Source organism: Microcaecilia unicolor, chromosome 6, assembly GCF_901765095.1.
Source record: "Microcaecilia unicolor chromosome 6, aMicUni1.1, whole genome shotgun sequence".
Classification (NCBI taxonomy): Eukaryota; Metazoa; Chordata; class Amphibia; order Gymnophiona; family Siphonopidae; genus Microcaecilia; species Microcaecilia unicolor.
The window spans coordinates 132,470,683-132,487,961 of NC_044036.1; the positions used below are offsets into that span (position 1 = coordinate 132,470,683).

At 41.8% G+C, this 17,279-nt stretch overlaps 2 protein-coding genes across 6 annotated transcripts in view; one reads left to right on the top strand and one right to left on the bottom strand.

The window, feature by feature from the left end:
- Nucleotides 1-5,665: 5,665 nt before the first annotated feature.
- On the bottom strand, nucleotides 5,666-16,881 carry MBD4 (methyl-CpG binding domain 4, DNA glycosylase). 3 transcript variants are annotated; one of them, XM_030207266.1, is made up of 8 exons: nucleotides 16,636-16,881; nucleotides 12,976-13,217; nucleotides 10,567-11,402; nucleotides 9,335-9,406; nucleotides 8,388-8,522; nucleotides 7,890-8,039; nucleotides 6,994-7,097; nucleotides 5,666-5,992 (listed from the first exon to the last, which is right to left on the bottom strand). In XM_030207266.1, the coding sequence occupies exons 2-8, from the start codon at nucleotides 13,185-13,187 to the stop codon at nucleotides 5,915-5,917; spliced, it is 1,587 nt and encodes a 528-aa protein (XP_030063126.1). In that variant the 5' UTR covers nucleotides 13,188-13,217; nucleotides 16,636-16,881; the 3' UTR covers nucleotides 5,666-5,914. The 3 variants fall into 3 exon arrangements, with proteins under 3 accessions (XP_030063126.1, XP_030063127.1, XP_030063128.1); XM_030207267.1 differs by having other exon boundaries at nucleotides 16,601-16,881; XM_030207268.1 differs by lacking the exon at nucleotides 9,335-9,406.
- Nucleotides 16,882-17,013: 132 nt separating this feature from the next.
- The window catches only part of IFT122 (intraflagellar transport 122), a 97,200-nt gene continuing 96,934 nt past the window's right edge, over nucleotides 17,014-17,279 (top strand). For all 3 annotated transcript variants that reach the window (XM_030206594.1, XM_030206596.1, XM_030206595.1), the window contains exon 1: nucleotides 17,014-17,149. In XM_030206594.1, the coding sequence (XP_030062454.1) occupies nucleotides 17,091-17,149 (59 nt within the window). In that variant the 5' untranslated portion in view covers nucleotides 17,014-17,090. The remainder of the gene's footprint in view (nucleotides 17,150-17,279) is intronic.

The following is a 17,279-nucleotide window of genomic DNA, read 5'->3' on the forward strand; positions in this document are numbered from 1 at the left end:
CCTCATGAAAAAAACAAAACAAAAAGGGCTGCAAATGCTACATGCTAGCAGGATACTGCACCTTGATCACGCATGAAAAACACATGACACAACAGATATGAAGGCAAAATAAACTGGAAAGTTACCTCAAGAAGTCAGACTCAGCATGCAGCAATACTAGAAAAATTGAAACTTACATGCAAAATATCACAGATGCACATTTCCAAAAGCTGACATATTCCAATTAATACATTCTGAATAAAATACTTTTTTCTACCTTTGTTGTCTGATCATTTGTTTTTTTCTATTCGCTTTGGTCCCAGTGTCTTCTGTTTTAAGCATTGTCTTCTTTCCATTTGATATTTTTTCTCTCACCATGTCCACCATCCTCCTGTGTCCTTATGTGTCCTGTCTACCATCTCCATGTGCATCTCCTTCCTTTGTCTTTCCTTCCCTCCATTCCTGCCCAACATTTCTCCTCTCTCCCCTGCCCTCCATGTCCAGCAATTTCTCCTCTCTCCCTGAGCCCTGCCCTCCCCATCCATGCTCCTCTCCCCTGCCCCCTCCATTCATCATCCCTATCCAGCCATTCCCATCTCTCCCTGAGCCCCCTCCCATCCATGCTCCTCTCCCCTGCCCCCTCCATTCATCATCCCTATCCAGCCATTACCCTCTCTCCCTGAGGCCTGGCATCCATGTCCAGGTCCTCTCTCCCTTACCCTCCCGCTCCCACGTTCAACTGCCTGCCCGCCCTGGCGCCCTCTTTTTCACCCCCCAACCAAGGATGGCTCTTCGGGTTTTTTTTTTTAACTTTACCCGCCTCCATCGCCGGAATCCAAGCGTCACTAAAAGCGCTCCTCCTCTCCCGAGTCTCCCCGACGTCTCTAGCAGAACACAGCAGAACTGGAGCTCTTCCTGATTCGTTCATTCTCAGTGTCCCGAGGGCGGGACACTGAGAATGAACGAATCAGGATGAGCTCCAGTTCTGCTAGAGACGTCGGGGGGGGGGGGGGGGGGGGGGGGGGGGACTCGGGAGAGGAGGAGCGCTTTCAGTGACGCTCGGATTCCGGCGAGGCGGCGACGGTGGGTAAAGTTAAAAGGAAAATAAAGATCCTTGCGGCAGGAAGAGGTTGATTGAGGCGCGCCGCCCCCCTAAGCGCGGGGCCCTATGCGGCCGCCTCGGTCGCCTCGGCTTAAGACCGGCCCTGTAGCAAGTGGAGAAAGTAATGTAAGCGTTTGACTCCACAATTTATTCAAATTGAGAATCCGATATCTTAAGCAACTGATCACTTACGGAAGTACAGCTTGCTTTAGATCTCCTGCTACTTCCGATGTCAGGTGTGTCTGAAGCAGTCAGCCTAGAAGCAAAACTCTTACCTTTCCGGGAAGCTGCAGTGGGAAAGTTAAAAAAACTGGTAGACTAGCTTGTTAGGCGCACATTCCAGCACAAAATAAAATAAAGCAACCCCACTTTTGTCATTTGCTGCACTTCTGCTGCTAGGGCAACCACTTTGCAAAGCACGACTCTGATTGGTCAATTTGGCCTGTTGGAACGTTGTGCTGGCAGGATTCTCATTGTGACGTCGCTCAGGCAGATCTCACAGTGCTATGGTGGGCATTTGGACATTCTCGTTAGTTTCTTGAGGAAAGGAAAAGGGCAGGTTACTTTGTGCTTCAGAATCTGACCCCCTTCCTGGCGGCCCACTTTAATAGTTGTTTTCAGTATTGCAGTAGGTCTCCAATTTATGTACATTTATCTCATTGAGATTCATTGTGATAACCTGAAAACTGGACTGGTTAAGTGGGCCTCCAGGAGAGGGTTGAGAAGCATTGGTGCTGAGAAACTAGTTTTAAAATATTAAAAATACCTTCTCTACAAGCTGGTACCCTTCAAGGCTTCACCGGAGGATCCTATTCACCAAAGCTAGCCTAACTACAAGGTAAGACTAGGGAAGTAGCCTGGGGCAGTAATGAGCGCAACTGCAATTAAAGCAATAGATTCTGTCAGTCGCGCAAACTTAAAAGAACCATCAAAGCATTATTTTATCCATGGGGAAGGAATGGTAATTTTCATATGATTCATTTAGCCAAATAAAAGAGTTTTGGTAATTGCACTTCTTTAATATTTAAAATTGTACCCCTAGATCCTATATTATAGGTCACCTAAAGTTCAGCACCCAAGGGCATAGATTCCAGATGCGCAGGTAAACTAATCAGTCAACTAGGTACTAACAATTATTGGAATTAATTGGAACTTAATTTGTAGCAATTAGGAGTTAGGTAGGCATCTGCCCTACATCCTACTCTATAACATGCTCGCCTAAACAATAGAGTGCAACTCAAAAACGGGCACGGCCATAAGTGGGTCAGGGGTATTCTCAGAAAATAGACCTGATGATCTAGAATGGAGAAATTAGGGCTTACCTTATCATTTTTTAATGTATATATGTATTAAGGGCCCTTGAAAAATTGTACATACAGCACCACCAGATGCATTTTTAGAGTGACTTAAAACATTGCCCAGTTTTCATCTCCACCACTTCCACCAGGAGGCTATTCCATGAATTCACCACCCTTTCCGTGAAGTATTTCCTCAAGTTATTCCTGAGTCTGTCCCCTTTCACCTTCATCCTATGCTCCCTCGTTCCAGAGCTTCCTCGTTCCAGAGTGTTAACTCGCAACAGGATTGTGAAAAATTACAGAAGGACCTTACGAGACTGGGAGACAGGGCGGCTAAATGGCAGATGACGTTTAATGTGAGCAAGTGCAAGGTGACGCATGTGGGGAAAAAAGAACCCGAATTAGAGCTACGTCATGCAAGGTTCCACGTTAGGAGTTACGGACCAAGAAAGGGATATGGGTGTCATCGTCGATAATACACTGAAACTTTCTGCTCAGTGTGCTGCTGCAGCTAGGAAAGCGAATAGAATGTTGGGTATTATTAGGAAAGGTATGGAAAACAGGTGTGAGGATATTATAATGCCGCTGTATCGCTCCATGGTGCGACCGCACCTTGAGTATTGTGTTCAATTCTGGTTGCCGCATTTGAAGAAAGATATAGTAGAATTGGAAAAGGTGCAGCGAAGGGTGACTAAAATGATAGCGGGGATGGGACGACTTCCCTATGAAGAAAGACTAAGGAGGTTAGGGCTTTTCAGCTTGGAGAAGAGACGGCTGAGAGGAGACATGATAGAGGTATATGAAATAATGAGTGGAGTGGAACAGGTGGATGTGAAGCATCTGGTCACGCTTTCCAAAAATACTAGGACTAGGGGGCATGCAATGAAACTACAGTGTAGTAAATTTAAAACAAATCGGAGAAATTTTTTCTTCACCCAACGCATAATTAAACTCTGGAATTCGTTGCCGGAGAACGTGGTGAAGGCGGTTAGCTTGGCAGAGTTTAAAAAGGGGTTAGATGGTTTCCTAAAGGACAAGTCCATAAACCACTACTAAATGGACTTGGGAAAAATCCACAATTCCAGGAATAACATGTATAGAATGTTTGTACGTTTGAGAAGCTTGCCAGGTGCCCTTGGCCTGGATTGGCCGCTGTCGTGGACAGGATGCTGGGCTCGATGGACCCTTGGTCTTTTTCCAGTGTGGCATTACTTATGTACTTATGTAATTGAAATACTCACATTATAGGTATTTAAATGTCTCTATCTCCCCTCTCCCACATTTCTTCCAAAGTATACAAATTGAGATCTTTAAACGCTTTATGATGAAGACCACTGACCATTTTAATAGCCGTCCCTATGGATCGACTCCATCCTGTTTATATCTGTTTGAAGGTGTGGTCTCTAGAATAGCACACAATATTCTAAATAAGGTCTTCATGTTTAAAGTATCTGAAAGCTCCGAGGTCATCTGCTCCCACTGTTATGAATTTGATCAGCAGGATAGTCACACAGACACACAAAGCATAAACTGAAGAGATCCTCACACAAATAATACACAGGGAAAGTGAATATAGCATGAACAGCTGCAGTGTGAAATGTTCCAAACGTGCACACTTTTGATTTCATAACCAGTTACATACATTCAGGAAAAAGAAAAGAAAAGAAAATCAAACTGTGTAAGGCTGAAGGTTCAGCTGGTGCACCAGCCTCATTTTCTAACTGGGAAGAGAGCAAGTGAGCGATGATTCCTACTCATACTCTCTTATGCTTTAATGCCCATTATTTAAAACCCATCGCTTTTACTAATGATTTATGTTAATCATAATATCACCTTAGTAAATCTAGCCCTTCATCTGTACCTGATGCAGTGAAGGGAGAAGTGACTTGCCTCAGGTCACAAAGAACAGCAGTAGGATTTGATCCCTGCTTTTCCTGTTTCTCAGGCTGCTTTGCCGCTCTGGCTGACCTCTCCACTTGGCACTCTGCTGAAATGCTCTTCCACAAAATTCCTTGATCTCAGTAGAAGAATCAAAGGTTTGAATTATTGTCTGAAAGAAATTTGGGGGAGTGTGGGAGAGGAATGTAATGTCTTTCTTATACAAACTGAGGCTCGCTGCCTACTGGCCTGCACTTTAGCTGAGTGATCTTAAAATAAAAAACAATTTTTTCCTAGCTCTGGGTGCCAAGGTTTTCATTTTGACTGAATATTTCAGGACACAAGCCACCGGCATCCTTGGTCTACCACCACCATCTCTGACCACTCCTGGCCTATGGACCCTCTCAAACTGTCATGATTTCCAGGGTCTCTGAGAGTCATGTTTTGAAGGGACATAGCTCTTTTTTTTAGACTAAGTCTATTCCTCATGCTGTCATGTTCCCACGGTCCTCTAGCATCGCTTTTCAAGCACAACCACCCAGATCTGTAGTGTCACCATTAATTTTTCCTGTGATGAAATTTGGTTCTTTGCTACTTCAGTACGGATTGCTTGCATTTGAAAAATGTTCCTTCACCTTCTCAGTACATTCCTACAACTTAATCAGCTTGTCCTCCAAAACCACAGATTCCATTTTCAAATTTTTGCTGTTTCAGATGCCATCTCAGACTCCTGTGCGTCACGCTTTCTCTTGGTGTTATCAGCCCTTAGCTGGTCAGTTTCAATGAGTCCTCATTTATAAATGCATTCAGACTCTGGTTTATATTCTGCGTAATTTCCAATTATTTTAAAGATTTATATGGCTTTCACATAGAGTAGAGCAAGGTGGCATCCTCTCAGCTCAGCTTCATCCCACTCATTAAGCTAAAAATTATTTTTCCTTTTGCACAGTATCTAAGTGATGGCAAAGCTGTTATTTATGACTAAGATACAAGAGGGCTCATTTTCAAAGTACTTAGATTTAATATGAAACTTAGTAAGTCCAAGTGCTTTGAAAATACGCCTCAAGGTGACATAAAACAGGTTACAACACTCAGTTGTTTTTTTTTTTACAAAGGTGCAGTAGTGTTTTTAGCACACACTAAACGCTAGAGACGCCCATAGGAATATTTAGGTATCTCAGCGTTTAGCACACGCTTATTTCTAGGGTGCCTTTGTAAAAGGCCCAATTTCATGTGAATGTTCCTCAAAAGCCTAACATATTTTCTGTAACCTTACCACTGCTATCTTTCTCTTCTCTGCTTGTTTATCATTGTAAACTGCATAGAAACCAAGAACTTGTAAATAAATAAAAAATAGTGATCTCCAGCATAGACCTTTGGAGGGAACAAGCTATGGACCATCGCAAAATCACACCATTTCCAATTTTATTATAAAAATATAAAAGGCTGGGTTTTCAAACAATATTACATCATACCAACCGTCCAATTTCTAAAACCTGATAACCTAAAAGGAATAAGAAAAACACAGACAGAGAAAAAAGGCAGATGTGTCTGAAGCATGATCAAGCAAGTCAACTGCTGGTGACACAGGCCACCGCAATGAGGAATCATTTAAGTGCAGTAAAGTACATCTCTCAAAAACTAAATCTGCTTGTTTTCAGGCAAGGGTGAGCTTTTTGTGATTCTGCCAGAGCCAGGCGTGGTACTGATTTAGCTTGTGGTCTTGAGGATGAACCTGCAATGAAGATAAAGATACCGAAGTAATGAATATTCTTTTCCTATTTTAAATCATGAGTCTCCTCAGAACGTGCCTATTTCAGGTTTGAAATGAGTTGATTTGTATGTAAAACTTAGTCCCAGAAAGAAATCTATTTTGCAGTACAATCTAGTACAAGTTTCCTTGCTAATGCAGAGTATACTGTTAAATTACGTGCTACAGCTCCAGGGGTTTGGAACCCGTCCTTGGTGACTGAGGGGGACATGTTATGGAGGTATCTCCCAGACAGCCAAAATGACTGCATCAGTCCATAACATAAACGTCCACCAAACACCAACTGGGGAATCAGATTTTTAACACATAACTAATTCTAGCTTGGCAGAATAGGTGAAACGTGCGGCTCTATCTGCTTTGAATCTCATACTATCTATTGTAATGATAACCATAGCCAGGGACTTATTACAGCCTATCTCAAAGAAAATGTTATACAATCCAGGGACCTGTAGCGTCTCAGTGCTGGCAGAGTAGGGATCACCTTTCTTATCACTCAAGATACAAGATTCTAGCCCATTATAAACCATAAAGTTGTATTTCTCTGTTTATCACCCTCCTCTCACCTACCCACACCCATCCTGTTAGACTATCAATGAAATGCTTTGATGTCCCCTTGCATACCTCCTACCCACCCCCACCCTCCCACCCTGTCAGACTGTCAAAGTAATGCTTGGATGTTTCACTTATATATACTATCTGCTACCACATTTGCTTATTTCCGATCTGACGAAGAAGGGCAACCTTCGAAAGCTAATCAAAAAATGTATTAAGTTACGTCCAATAAAAAAAGTATCTTATTTTCTTTTCCACGTTTTATTTTGTTTGAATTCGATTGATAACACTCAAGATACAGAATCCATCAGTGCAGCATGCGTAGTAATCGCATTCCATTTCTCATCCACAGTAATATAATCACAAATAAAACAAAGGAAATATCTTCTGCTTGGTTCTGTGACATTCCTCACCTCCTTCCATTCATTAACACAGAAGATTCGATAAGAATCATTCCCATATTTTCCAATTCCATGGAGTTCAATAGGATACTTCCACTTTTTTGTCAGATATTCATCTGGACAACAAGAAAAACAAAACAAAACAAAACATTATCCGATGGTAGCTTCCCTTCCGACACCCTCTACTTAGGGGGACCCCATTTCATAGCAAAACCTCTTAAAGATCTCAAATGTTCAAGCAACTGAGCAGAGACAGATTTCTGTGTTCAAAAATTACAATTAAATGCATTAGTGGATTTCTGTAAAGGGTATGACAATTGATAGTGAGAGTTTTATGGTGTCAAAAACTAATATACAAAACCAATGTGAAATAGCAGAGGGTATTTAACGGGATAGCTTAATAGATTAATTAACTAACTACGTGAGGTAGAGTCTCATATAGCTAACACGGCTCTTTTCATTTCACTCTCCGGTGAATCTTTGCTCGTGTGTATATTTCAATCATTGACTCTTCCCCACCTACCTATATCGTGTCTCTTTCAGGTTTCTCATTGACATGCGTGTAGTTATAACTTTATAATAACTTAATGATACCACACTTATCTGTTCATATCGGTGTGCTCATAAGCCCCGACAGGTGTCTGTTTCGCAAACTATGCTTTGTCAAGGGGGAGTACCACCAAATTATCTATTGAGTCTGTGTGTTCCTTGGAAATGCTCTTCCACAAAATTCCTTGATCTCAGTAGAAGAATCAAAGGTTTGAATTCCTTGGAACACATAGACACTCTTTGCTTCCAAATTTCTGCAGACCTGTCCTTGAGTCTCTCCCTGAGGGAGAGGTGAGAATCCTATCCCTAGTTTCCATATGTGGTGATGGATGATTGATGTCTGTTTTGCCCTCACATACCTGAGAACCTGATGATTATCTTCGCTCTGAGTTCATAGAGACCAAGGGGCTTCAGCAGCTTTGATATCTCCTTCCAATCTGCGTGTCTTGCTACTTCAGGAGCAGGATATTTCTCCAGGAATTCCCAGAGCACAGGTATAGCCATTTTCCCTGCAGCGAGAGCACACTTTCTGAAAGCCAAGCATTTGACTGATCTAAAGAGAAAGGCTGCAGACCCACCTGCCTTGGCTCTCTGGGCATGGGTAACACTGCCCAAGCTACCTAACTTACTGCTCATTCTGCAACTGAATTTCATTCCTGACTTGTAGTGCACAAAGGCCCCTCCTTAGTCTCAAGAATACATTTCAAATTAACCCAATGTTTAAGGGATCTTCCTTTGTAAGCCTGCTCTTTGTCACTGCAGTTGGAAAAGGTGTAATGTGATGGAAGAGGGAAGCTGTGTTTACACTGCACACTAACAGCACCTCTACATTACACAGGTGAAAATATCACACTTACCCGAGGTCTTATTTAGAAATATAGTAGCAACAAGCAGCTTCCAGGGATCATGAAAAAGCGTTTCTTGGATCAAATTAAATGGAGATCGAGGAGGAGTCCACTTCATAAAAGCCTTCCTTTTCGGTGGGCTCAAAGCTACACAAAGAAATAAAGATCTACAGGAAATGTATCTTCTCCCAATACAACTTGAGTTGATGTAAATTGTTTTGACTATGTTGTATATTTTTCTTCCACCTTGTACTTCTTTGATGTTCTGTACTGTATTTTGAGTTCTTCTCTTCTATTTTCTTGTTAGAATTATGTTGCTTTAAATCTGCTTTGATGACTATTTTGTCTTTTAGTATAATTATTACAAAACCTCCAGCCTCCTTTGTCCTGCATTATGTATTGCCTTTGTAAACTATTGGCTGACTTAGTATGAATGACTTCTGTCCCTTCACGAATTGTAGTTCTTTTCTATTTCATTTCTCTGTGTAACTTTTTAGATTGTAAATCGCTTTGCCCTGCTTTGTCAATTAAAGGTGGTATAGCAAGTCAGAAATAAATGAAAACACTAAGAGACTCTTTATCAAGCCACACTTGTGGTTCCTGTTCAAAGTGAATGCATTTTGCTTCACCAGGGACCACTAACATGGCTTGATAAAAGAGGCCCTAAGTTAATTTTGGAAAAGCCAGAAGTAAAATTATTTATCATAAGGTGAAAGAAAAGTTTCATATCCTTGGCTGCTAAATCTGCTCAACATTTACTGGACAGAGACCAAATAATTCCTGCAGCAGTGCATTATACATCAAAATCCTTATAAATAACATACCAACCGCTGTGTTTACTGTGCTGAAATTGTGATAAAACCCTGGAATGAAAATAATTTGATTTTCCAGTGGTGCATGTTACTACATAACCACTTGAATTCCATCTAACATGGAGCATCTGAAAAGCCATGCTTTACCTTCTTTAATGGATCTGCTGGAAAAATATGGACTTGTTTTTCTCTTTTCTATCTGTGCTTTCACGAGAGAATCTGCCAAAATAGCAAAAAGCAATCCTGAAATAAACTGTAAAAAGAATGTGAGCACGAAAATGAACCAAAGTTAGGTATTATCATAAAAACATAAGAGCATAAGCGTTGCCATACTGGGACAAACCAAAGGTCCATCAGGCCCAGTATCCTGTTTCCAGCAGTGGGCAATCCAGGTCACAAGTACCTGGTAAGATCCCAAAACAGTAAAACTGATTTTATGCTGCTTACTCTAAAAATAAACAGTGGATTTTCTCCATAGCTTATGAACTTTTCTTTTAGAAAATGAGCTAAACCTTTTTTTAAACCCTGCTAAGCTAACTGCTTTTACCTCATTCTCTGACAATGAATTCTAGAGTTTGATTACATGTTGAGTGAAAAAATATTTTCACCAATTTGTTTTAAATTTACTACTTAGTAGCATCATTGCATGCCCCCTACTCCTAGTATTTTTGGAAAGTGATTCACGTCTACCTGTTCCACTCCACTCAGTATTTTATAGAGCTCTATCATATCTCCCCTAAGCTTCTTTAGTTACAAAGTGTGAACATTGATAAAGTATATAAGTGATTGGCGAAAATTGTTTTAATATCAAACGGTTACATTAAAGATGAAGGCATTATGACATTAAATTTGCACAAAGAAAAGAAGGTTTTTAAACTGATGATGGTGGTGCTACTGTGAGGCTTTTCCATATGCTCCTTATTGGAGCTGTATGAGCCACTGAGGTCTTTTCCCTTGTAATGGTAATATTCATTATTTCAGGATTTGACCCACATGTCTTAATAACGTGAGGGGGGAGGGGATGGGAGATGGGGGGATAAAAGATTTTGCAAGCTTCATATATGTTGTACAATTTTGACTTTGAGGCTTAGTTTCAAAGCACTTAGCCTCCCAAAGTTCCATAGAAACCTATGGAACTTAGCCTCCCAAAGTGCTTTGAAAATATGCCTCTTTGTCAACAAAAAAAATTTAATGTTTAAAAAAAATATTCACATGATTTTCATTTGTATAAATGTTTTCAACTGTATATAAATTTTATAGTGATTATATTATCAGTTATGCTGAAGCAGGATTCAATATTGTTGCTGGTATCATTACTTTAATTTGCATCCTGTAATTTCATCTGTTTTTATAGTTTGAAATCATTCTTCTGGTTTTACCTTTCTGCAGTTTCACAGAGTTGAGTGCTTTCTTGCCACGAGACTGAGACCATTGGTCTGTTTTACAGTCAGAGACACAAAGTGCAGGATCCAGCTGGAGCAGCTCCTCAGGTCTCAGAACCTCTCTGACTGCAACAATCAGAGAGGCAGCATCAGAATCCTCTGCCATACACTGTGGCTCTCTGGCAGCTTCAGGCACATCTATGGAGACAGAAGAGAAAAGTTCTCCATCGCACGCTCCTGACCCTGACTCTGGAGCAAGTGCAGCATTTTTTGAAAATCTCTTCCTGTTAGCATTCACTTTCCGAGCACATTCTTTGCTTGTAGCATACAAATGTTTAACTTTCTTGGTCTGGAGCTTTTCACATTGGATGCCTTCAGTTTCTAGTTTACTACGAGATGATGCTTTCTTTTCTCTTTTAATTTGATCGCACTCTGGATTGCTGTTTTCTAATCTTTTTCCAGCTCTCTTCCTTGGAGCCTTCCTGGTCTTCACTAAGCTACAATCCTCTGCATTCCAGTCCAGGTTCTTCACTGCGCCTTCTGGAACACAGTGGGAATCCTCGCTGGGCAGAGACTCTGAATCAGTCTTCTGCAAGGAAGATGCGCTTTCTTCTCCGTTTTTCACACCAAATCTTTGCTTTCTCTGACTGTCTTCAAAGTTGTAAAGTAATGTTGATTTAGTTGTATCCACAGAGCTTTTGGGAGGCTTTCCCTTCAATTTTATTTGAGCACAAACAGTAAAATCAAAATCCTCTGGCTGAAGATAAGTCTCTCTGGTTTTACAAAGGTACTTCACCAGGGCACGTTTCGATCTGAATACTTTTCCTTGTGGGCTGGGGAAATAAAATTAAAATAACTGGCACATATTCAGAATACCAGGCTTTATTAGAACTAATTATAGTTAATTGTGAAATATGTTTAAAATTATCTATACAATTATTCTTATGTGAGAAAAACTAGTCCTGATATGAGTGAGCACAGCCAATCAGATACATTTTTCAAAGCACTTCTATGTCATCTTATGGAAATAAGGCCAGTGCCAGGCAGACTTGCAAGGCCAGATCAAGAACAAGTATGTGTATTTTATATCACATTCCTACCATATGCTAAGAGTATTTCAGAGGGGGAGGGGAAGACACCCTTTAGGTTGCTACTGAGTAAAGTGCCATCAGTTTGAAGATTGTTGGTTTAATCAAGTCTTGACACTGAATGTGACTAAGCTACTTTTGATTGTCCTACTTGTGATGCCAGTATTGGATCACGAAGGAGTGTAATCTGCATGGAGTGGTAGGTGTGGCCCTGGCCGCCTTGCTGGGCTGATTGGATGGATCTTTATCTGCTATCATTTACTATGTTATACAGGCCTCTGCACAGAGTTAGACTCTAAGTGCAGGGGGTTTACATTTCATTATAGAGGTTAAGTATCTCGCTGAAGGTCAGTGTCAGTGTTGCCAGGTGGGCGGTTTTACCGCCCAATTGGGCGGTTTTCCGCGACCCGCCGCGGGAAATTTTTGCCCGCGGCGGGTTGCGGTTTTTTGGGCGGTTTTTTGGGCTTCCGGGCGGCTTTTTGGGCGGCTTTTTGATTTTTTTCGGCCGCGGGGGGGCGGGGTTAGTGACGTTTTTGGGCGGGGTTAGTGACGTTTTGGGCGGGGCCGATGACGTGGGAGGCGGGGCCGATGACGTGGGAGGCGGGGCCGATGATGGGGAAGCGGGGCTGATGACGGGGAGGCGGGCCCGATGACGTGGGAGGCGGGGCCGGTGACGGTGGGGGCGGGGCCGGTGACGGCGGGGGCGGGGCCGGTGACGCGGGGGGTGGGGGTGTCAGGGGCGGGGTTTGTGTTTGGGCGGGTTTTGGGCTGGTTTCTGGCCTGGATTGGGCTGGAAAAAAAATTTCTACCTGGCAACCCTGGTCAGTGTATGTTGTGGAAATGACTGGTAGTTCTTTGTGGGACCCTTTTACAAAGCTGCGTAAGGGCCTGTGAGTGTGCAGCACGCAGCAAATTGGCGCTAGCACGTGCGCCTGGCAGTAATTTAGAGTTTGGCGTGTACCGAAAACCCACAGTAGAAAATAATTTTCTGTTTTCTACTGCGGGGGCATTCACGGCGGTAGGTTACCGTGCGGGTAATGAGTGAGCCCTTACTGTGTAAGTCAATGAGTGGCATTAAGGGCTCAGGCTGTAAATTGATGTGCACTGGTTTTAATTTTGCCGCATGTCCATTTCCCGGCCCTCCCCCCTTTTTTTCCAGATGCAGTGAAGAAATGGTCCCGCGTGCGTCCAAAACACACATCCACACTACTGCAGGCCACTTTTTGGTATGCCTTTGTAAAAGGTCTCCTCTACTATATAATCACAGACTCAATGTTGCTCTTATTCCTATAAATATATAATTGTAAAATAAACTTGCCTGATAAAACAAACATCATATTTTCCTGCTGTTCTGCCGGATTGTCTTTGTTTCACAATCTTTGACCATCCATCTGGGATAGTTGCGGGGCTGTCAGACACTTGTCCTTCTGCAGCTTCTCCTTCTTTACACTTAGCATCACAGTTCATAGTCTCCAGCATCTTTGGATGTGAATTAAAACATTTCCTGCTTTCTTGAATTGCCTGTGTCATGTTTTTTGTAATATCTGAACATCATCCTCACTGGAACAAAAAACAATCAGTAATTGTATTATGTATCAAATGCCTTCAAATGTAAACTCAATCTAAAACTCACTCCAATACTGGCTTTTTAATTAAAAAAAAAATTGGGGGGAGGGGGGGGACTAACGGTCCTTTTTTTCCTTCCAAATCAACTGGAACCAGTGCTCAGTTGCCAGGAGCTTCATTTAAAACTACCTTGGGATTTTTAATTTTTTAGTTTAATAGGCCCGCCCTCCCTCCCTCCCAGCAACTGTCCTTCTAGAACCTTATATCACGGCTAACCACACCTTGAGCACTGTCTGCAATTCAGATCACCACATCTCAAAAAACATAGCAGAATTAGAAAAGGTCCATTGAGGACAGTACCCTGTTTCCAACCATGGTAAGTACAGGTCACAAGTACCTGACAGGATCCTGAAATGTAGACATATTCCATGCTGTTCATCCCCAGGAACTTGTTGAAACCTTTTTTTTTTTTTTTAAATCCAGCTACACTAACAGATTTACCACATCCTATGGCAACTAAATCCAGAGCTTATATGTTCAGTGAAAAAATATTTTATTCGATTTGCTTTAAATGTATTACTTAATAACATTATTGCACATCCCCTACTCTTTGTAGTTTTTGAAAGAGTAAACAATGGGGTTGTATCTTATAAAATAATGAGTGGAGTGGAACAGATAAATGCAACTTCCCTCAGCCATCTCTATTCTAAGCTGAAGAGCTTTATCTTTACCCTTTCCTTACAGGGGAGTTGTCCTATCCCCTTTACTTTGGTTCTTCTCCTTTATACCTTTTCCAATTCCACTACGCCATTTTTGAGGTGCAGCAACCAGAATTACGCATTATATATATATATATATATATATATATATATATATATATATATATATATATATACACTTAAGGTGTAGACGCACCACAGAGTGATAAAGGCCATATAATAGTTTTGTTTTCCTACGTGCAAAACTAACCCTTTGGAGGACTTATCACTAGAGATGCTACTTCACTGCAAATCCATGCGTTCGATGAGGCAAAACTAGATCACACTATTCAGTTACACAACACAAACAAGGAAAACCGGAGTGGATTAACACAAGTCTAAGGGGTATGTTTATTAAGACACGCTATAGGTGTGTTAGCATTTCTAAAGCACATTAATGGTTCACGCGCAGTAAACGCTAATGCGCCCATAGGAATGTAAAGGCGCATTAGTGTTTAACGTGCCTTAACTTTAAAAGGCGTGTTAAAAACACTAATGCTCCTTAGTAAACATACCCCCTAAAACTTGTATCATGAATCATCCAGACTTCTACCTGAGTAAGACCAAAGATCATTAAACAGAATTTATGCGGGATGTAAAGAACAACTCACAAAGAAACTCCAGACCGCCCAAAACACTGCAGCCAGGCTGATATTCGGTAAAACACGATTTGAAAGTGCCAAACCCCTCTGAGAAAAACTGCATTGGCCCCCAATTAAAGAACGTGTTACCTTCAAAATCTACACCCTGATCCACAAAATTATCTACGGCGTAGTCCCAGGCTACATGATAGACCTCATAAATCTACCAGAGAGAAACAGAACCAGATCATCACGAACATACCTAAACCTCCACTACCCAAACTGCAAAGGACTCAAATACAATGCAACCTATGCATCCAGCTTCTCCTATATAAGCACACAACTATGGAACGCACTGCCAAAAGCAGTGAAAACAATCTACGACCATCTAAACTTCAGGAAATCACTAAAAACCTACCTGTTCAAAAGGGCATACCCTACTGACCCAACATAGATGCCTACACTCTGCAACACAGCAAATCCAACGATCGTACTGGACACTATATAACCTTCCCTCTCTTTGACCCCCACTGTGCCTGAAACAAATGCACCTTTATTCGACCACATTTTCACCTTGCAATTGTTTCTATACCGGTCTTGGCAAATGCCTTACAGTACTATGTAAGCCACATTGAACCTGCAAATAGGTGGGAAAATGTGGGATACAAATGTAACAAATAAATAATGAGTATGTTAAAGTTCCAGCACAAATTTCTGAGGAACTATTTAGTTCTGTCCTTAGCATCCTATATTTTAACCAGTTGCTGATCCACGGTACAACATCATATATTAATTTCCCAAGGAGTCTCTCGTAAGGACCTTTATCAAAGGTTTTGAAAATCAAATTACTATATCGACTTGATTTACTTTTAGGCACAAGGTTATTCACACCTTCGAATGATGCTAATAGATTAGTTAGGCACAGTCTCTCTGCTTTAAATCTGTGCTGCCTCTGTTAATTTCTATGACTAACAATTTTGTTTATAATAGCTTCCACTGTTTTACCTGGCACCCACATGAGGCTGAAAGGTCCACAGTTCCTTGGATTATCCCTGGAGCCCTTTCTGAAAATGGGCATTACAATGGCTACACCAGAGAAGTAGAACTGAATCACAGGAAGAAATTCTATAAAGGGAAAGTTGGGTACCTAAATGTAGCATGCTAAGGCCTGGATTCTATATATCACGCCTAAAAAATTGGTGCCGAAATGAAATACACCTATGCGTATTCTATAAAATACACTTTAATTTAGATGTACTTTATAGGATAAGCCTAAATTTCAGCGTGGTTTATAGAATACGCAGAGCACCCGTATGCGCGACTAAATTTATTCAAATAATCTTGGTGTAAATCCCGACACCTAAATTAGGTGTGTACCAGGTTTATTTATAACAACGTGCATAGATTTTAGAAATGCCCATGGCCATACCCCCTTTTTAACTATGTGACTTAGAATTTACACACATCATGTTCTAGAATACGCTTAGATAGTTCTGCACGTAAATTGTAATACCAATTAGTGTCAATAATTGCTTAATTGGCATTTATCAGTGCTGATTGGCTTATCTAACTGCATGACAATGCTGACACTGCCCATTCAAAGTGAATGGGCTATCTCAGCGCTAGCGCGGCTTAGTTAACAAGGGGTAATTAAGTTGCGTGCGCAAATAAAGAATATGACTTACACCATAGCAGGCATAAATGAGCACATCTATACACAGCACATATGTGTGTAACTTACAGTATTCTGTAAGGATCACTTATAAGTGGGAGACACACCCAGACACCTCCTTTGAATGCCCCCCCCCCTTTGTATTTGTGTACTAAGGCACATGTACTTGAAAGAATACAATTGAGCATGCATTTATGAGTGTAACTGTAACATTCACACATATAAGTGCTTTATTCTATAACATACATGTGCAATTGGTGCCTAATTTTAGGTGACCAGTTATACAATTGGGGAGGGGGGGAGGATAAGTGTACAGATTACAGCAATTTCAATTTGAGTTCCGTTGGAGCTCCTGGGTAAACGTACTTTGTCAAGTTGCTCTAGCATTGCTTTGGACTCACACTGATTTGATCCTGTTCCTCCGAATGCTGGAAATACTGATTGCAGCTCCTCATTTTCCTATCAGTGGGCTGAAGCACATCAGTAGTGCCCTCTCCCACCTAGGCCAGTCCTGTTTTTACCCTACAGAAATTGTTGCTCTGCCTTTTCACAGACTGGAACTCCAGATCTACCGCTGCAGCACTAAAAACCAGGCAGGTATCCTGAACTTGCAGCCAGTAGAACTCGCCCTACTCAATCCCGCCGCCTGTGACGTCACCAGGGCGCACAGCGAGAAACGTCATGAAGGAGTCGCCAAGACCCTAGCGCGCATGTCCGAAACAGCTCTGCTCTCTCCTTACTTAACTGCGCCTGTGCCGCAGCGGGAAGGGGCGGGCGTATGTTAATGAACAATTTCCCAGTGCGGCCGCTGCCGCCGAAGAGTTTATCGCGTTACTGTATGTCGTGAGGAAGAGCCATGAGAGCTGTCCCGACCTGGATAGACAAAGTGCACGACCGGGATAAGGTGGAGCAGTGGTAAGGGCGCTGTGTGTACTGTGCATGTGGTGCGAGCATCGATGGACGGGCCTGGCAGAAGTCTGTGCAGCGCCTGAATCTCCATAGCAACCGCAGTTACTAATGTAAACAGGGTGGGCCTGCGGGGTCA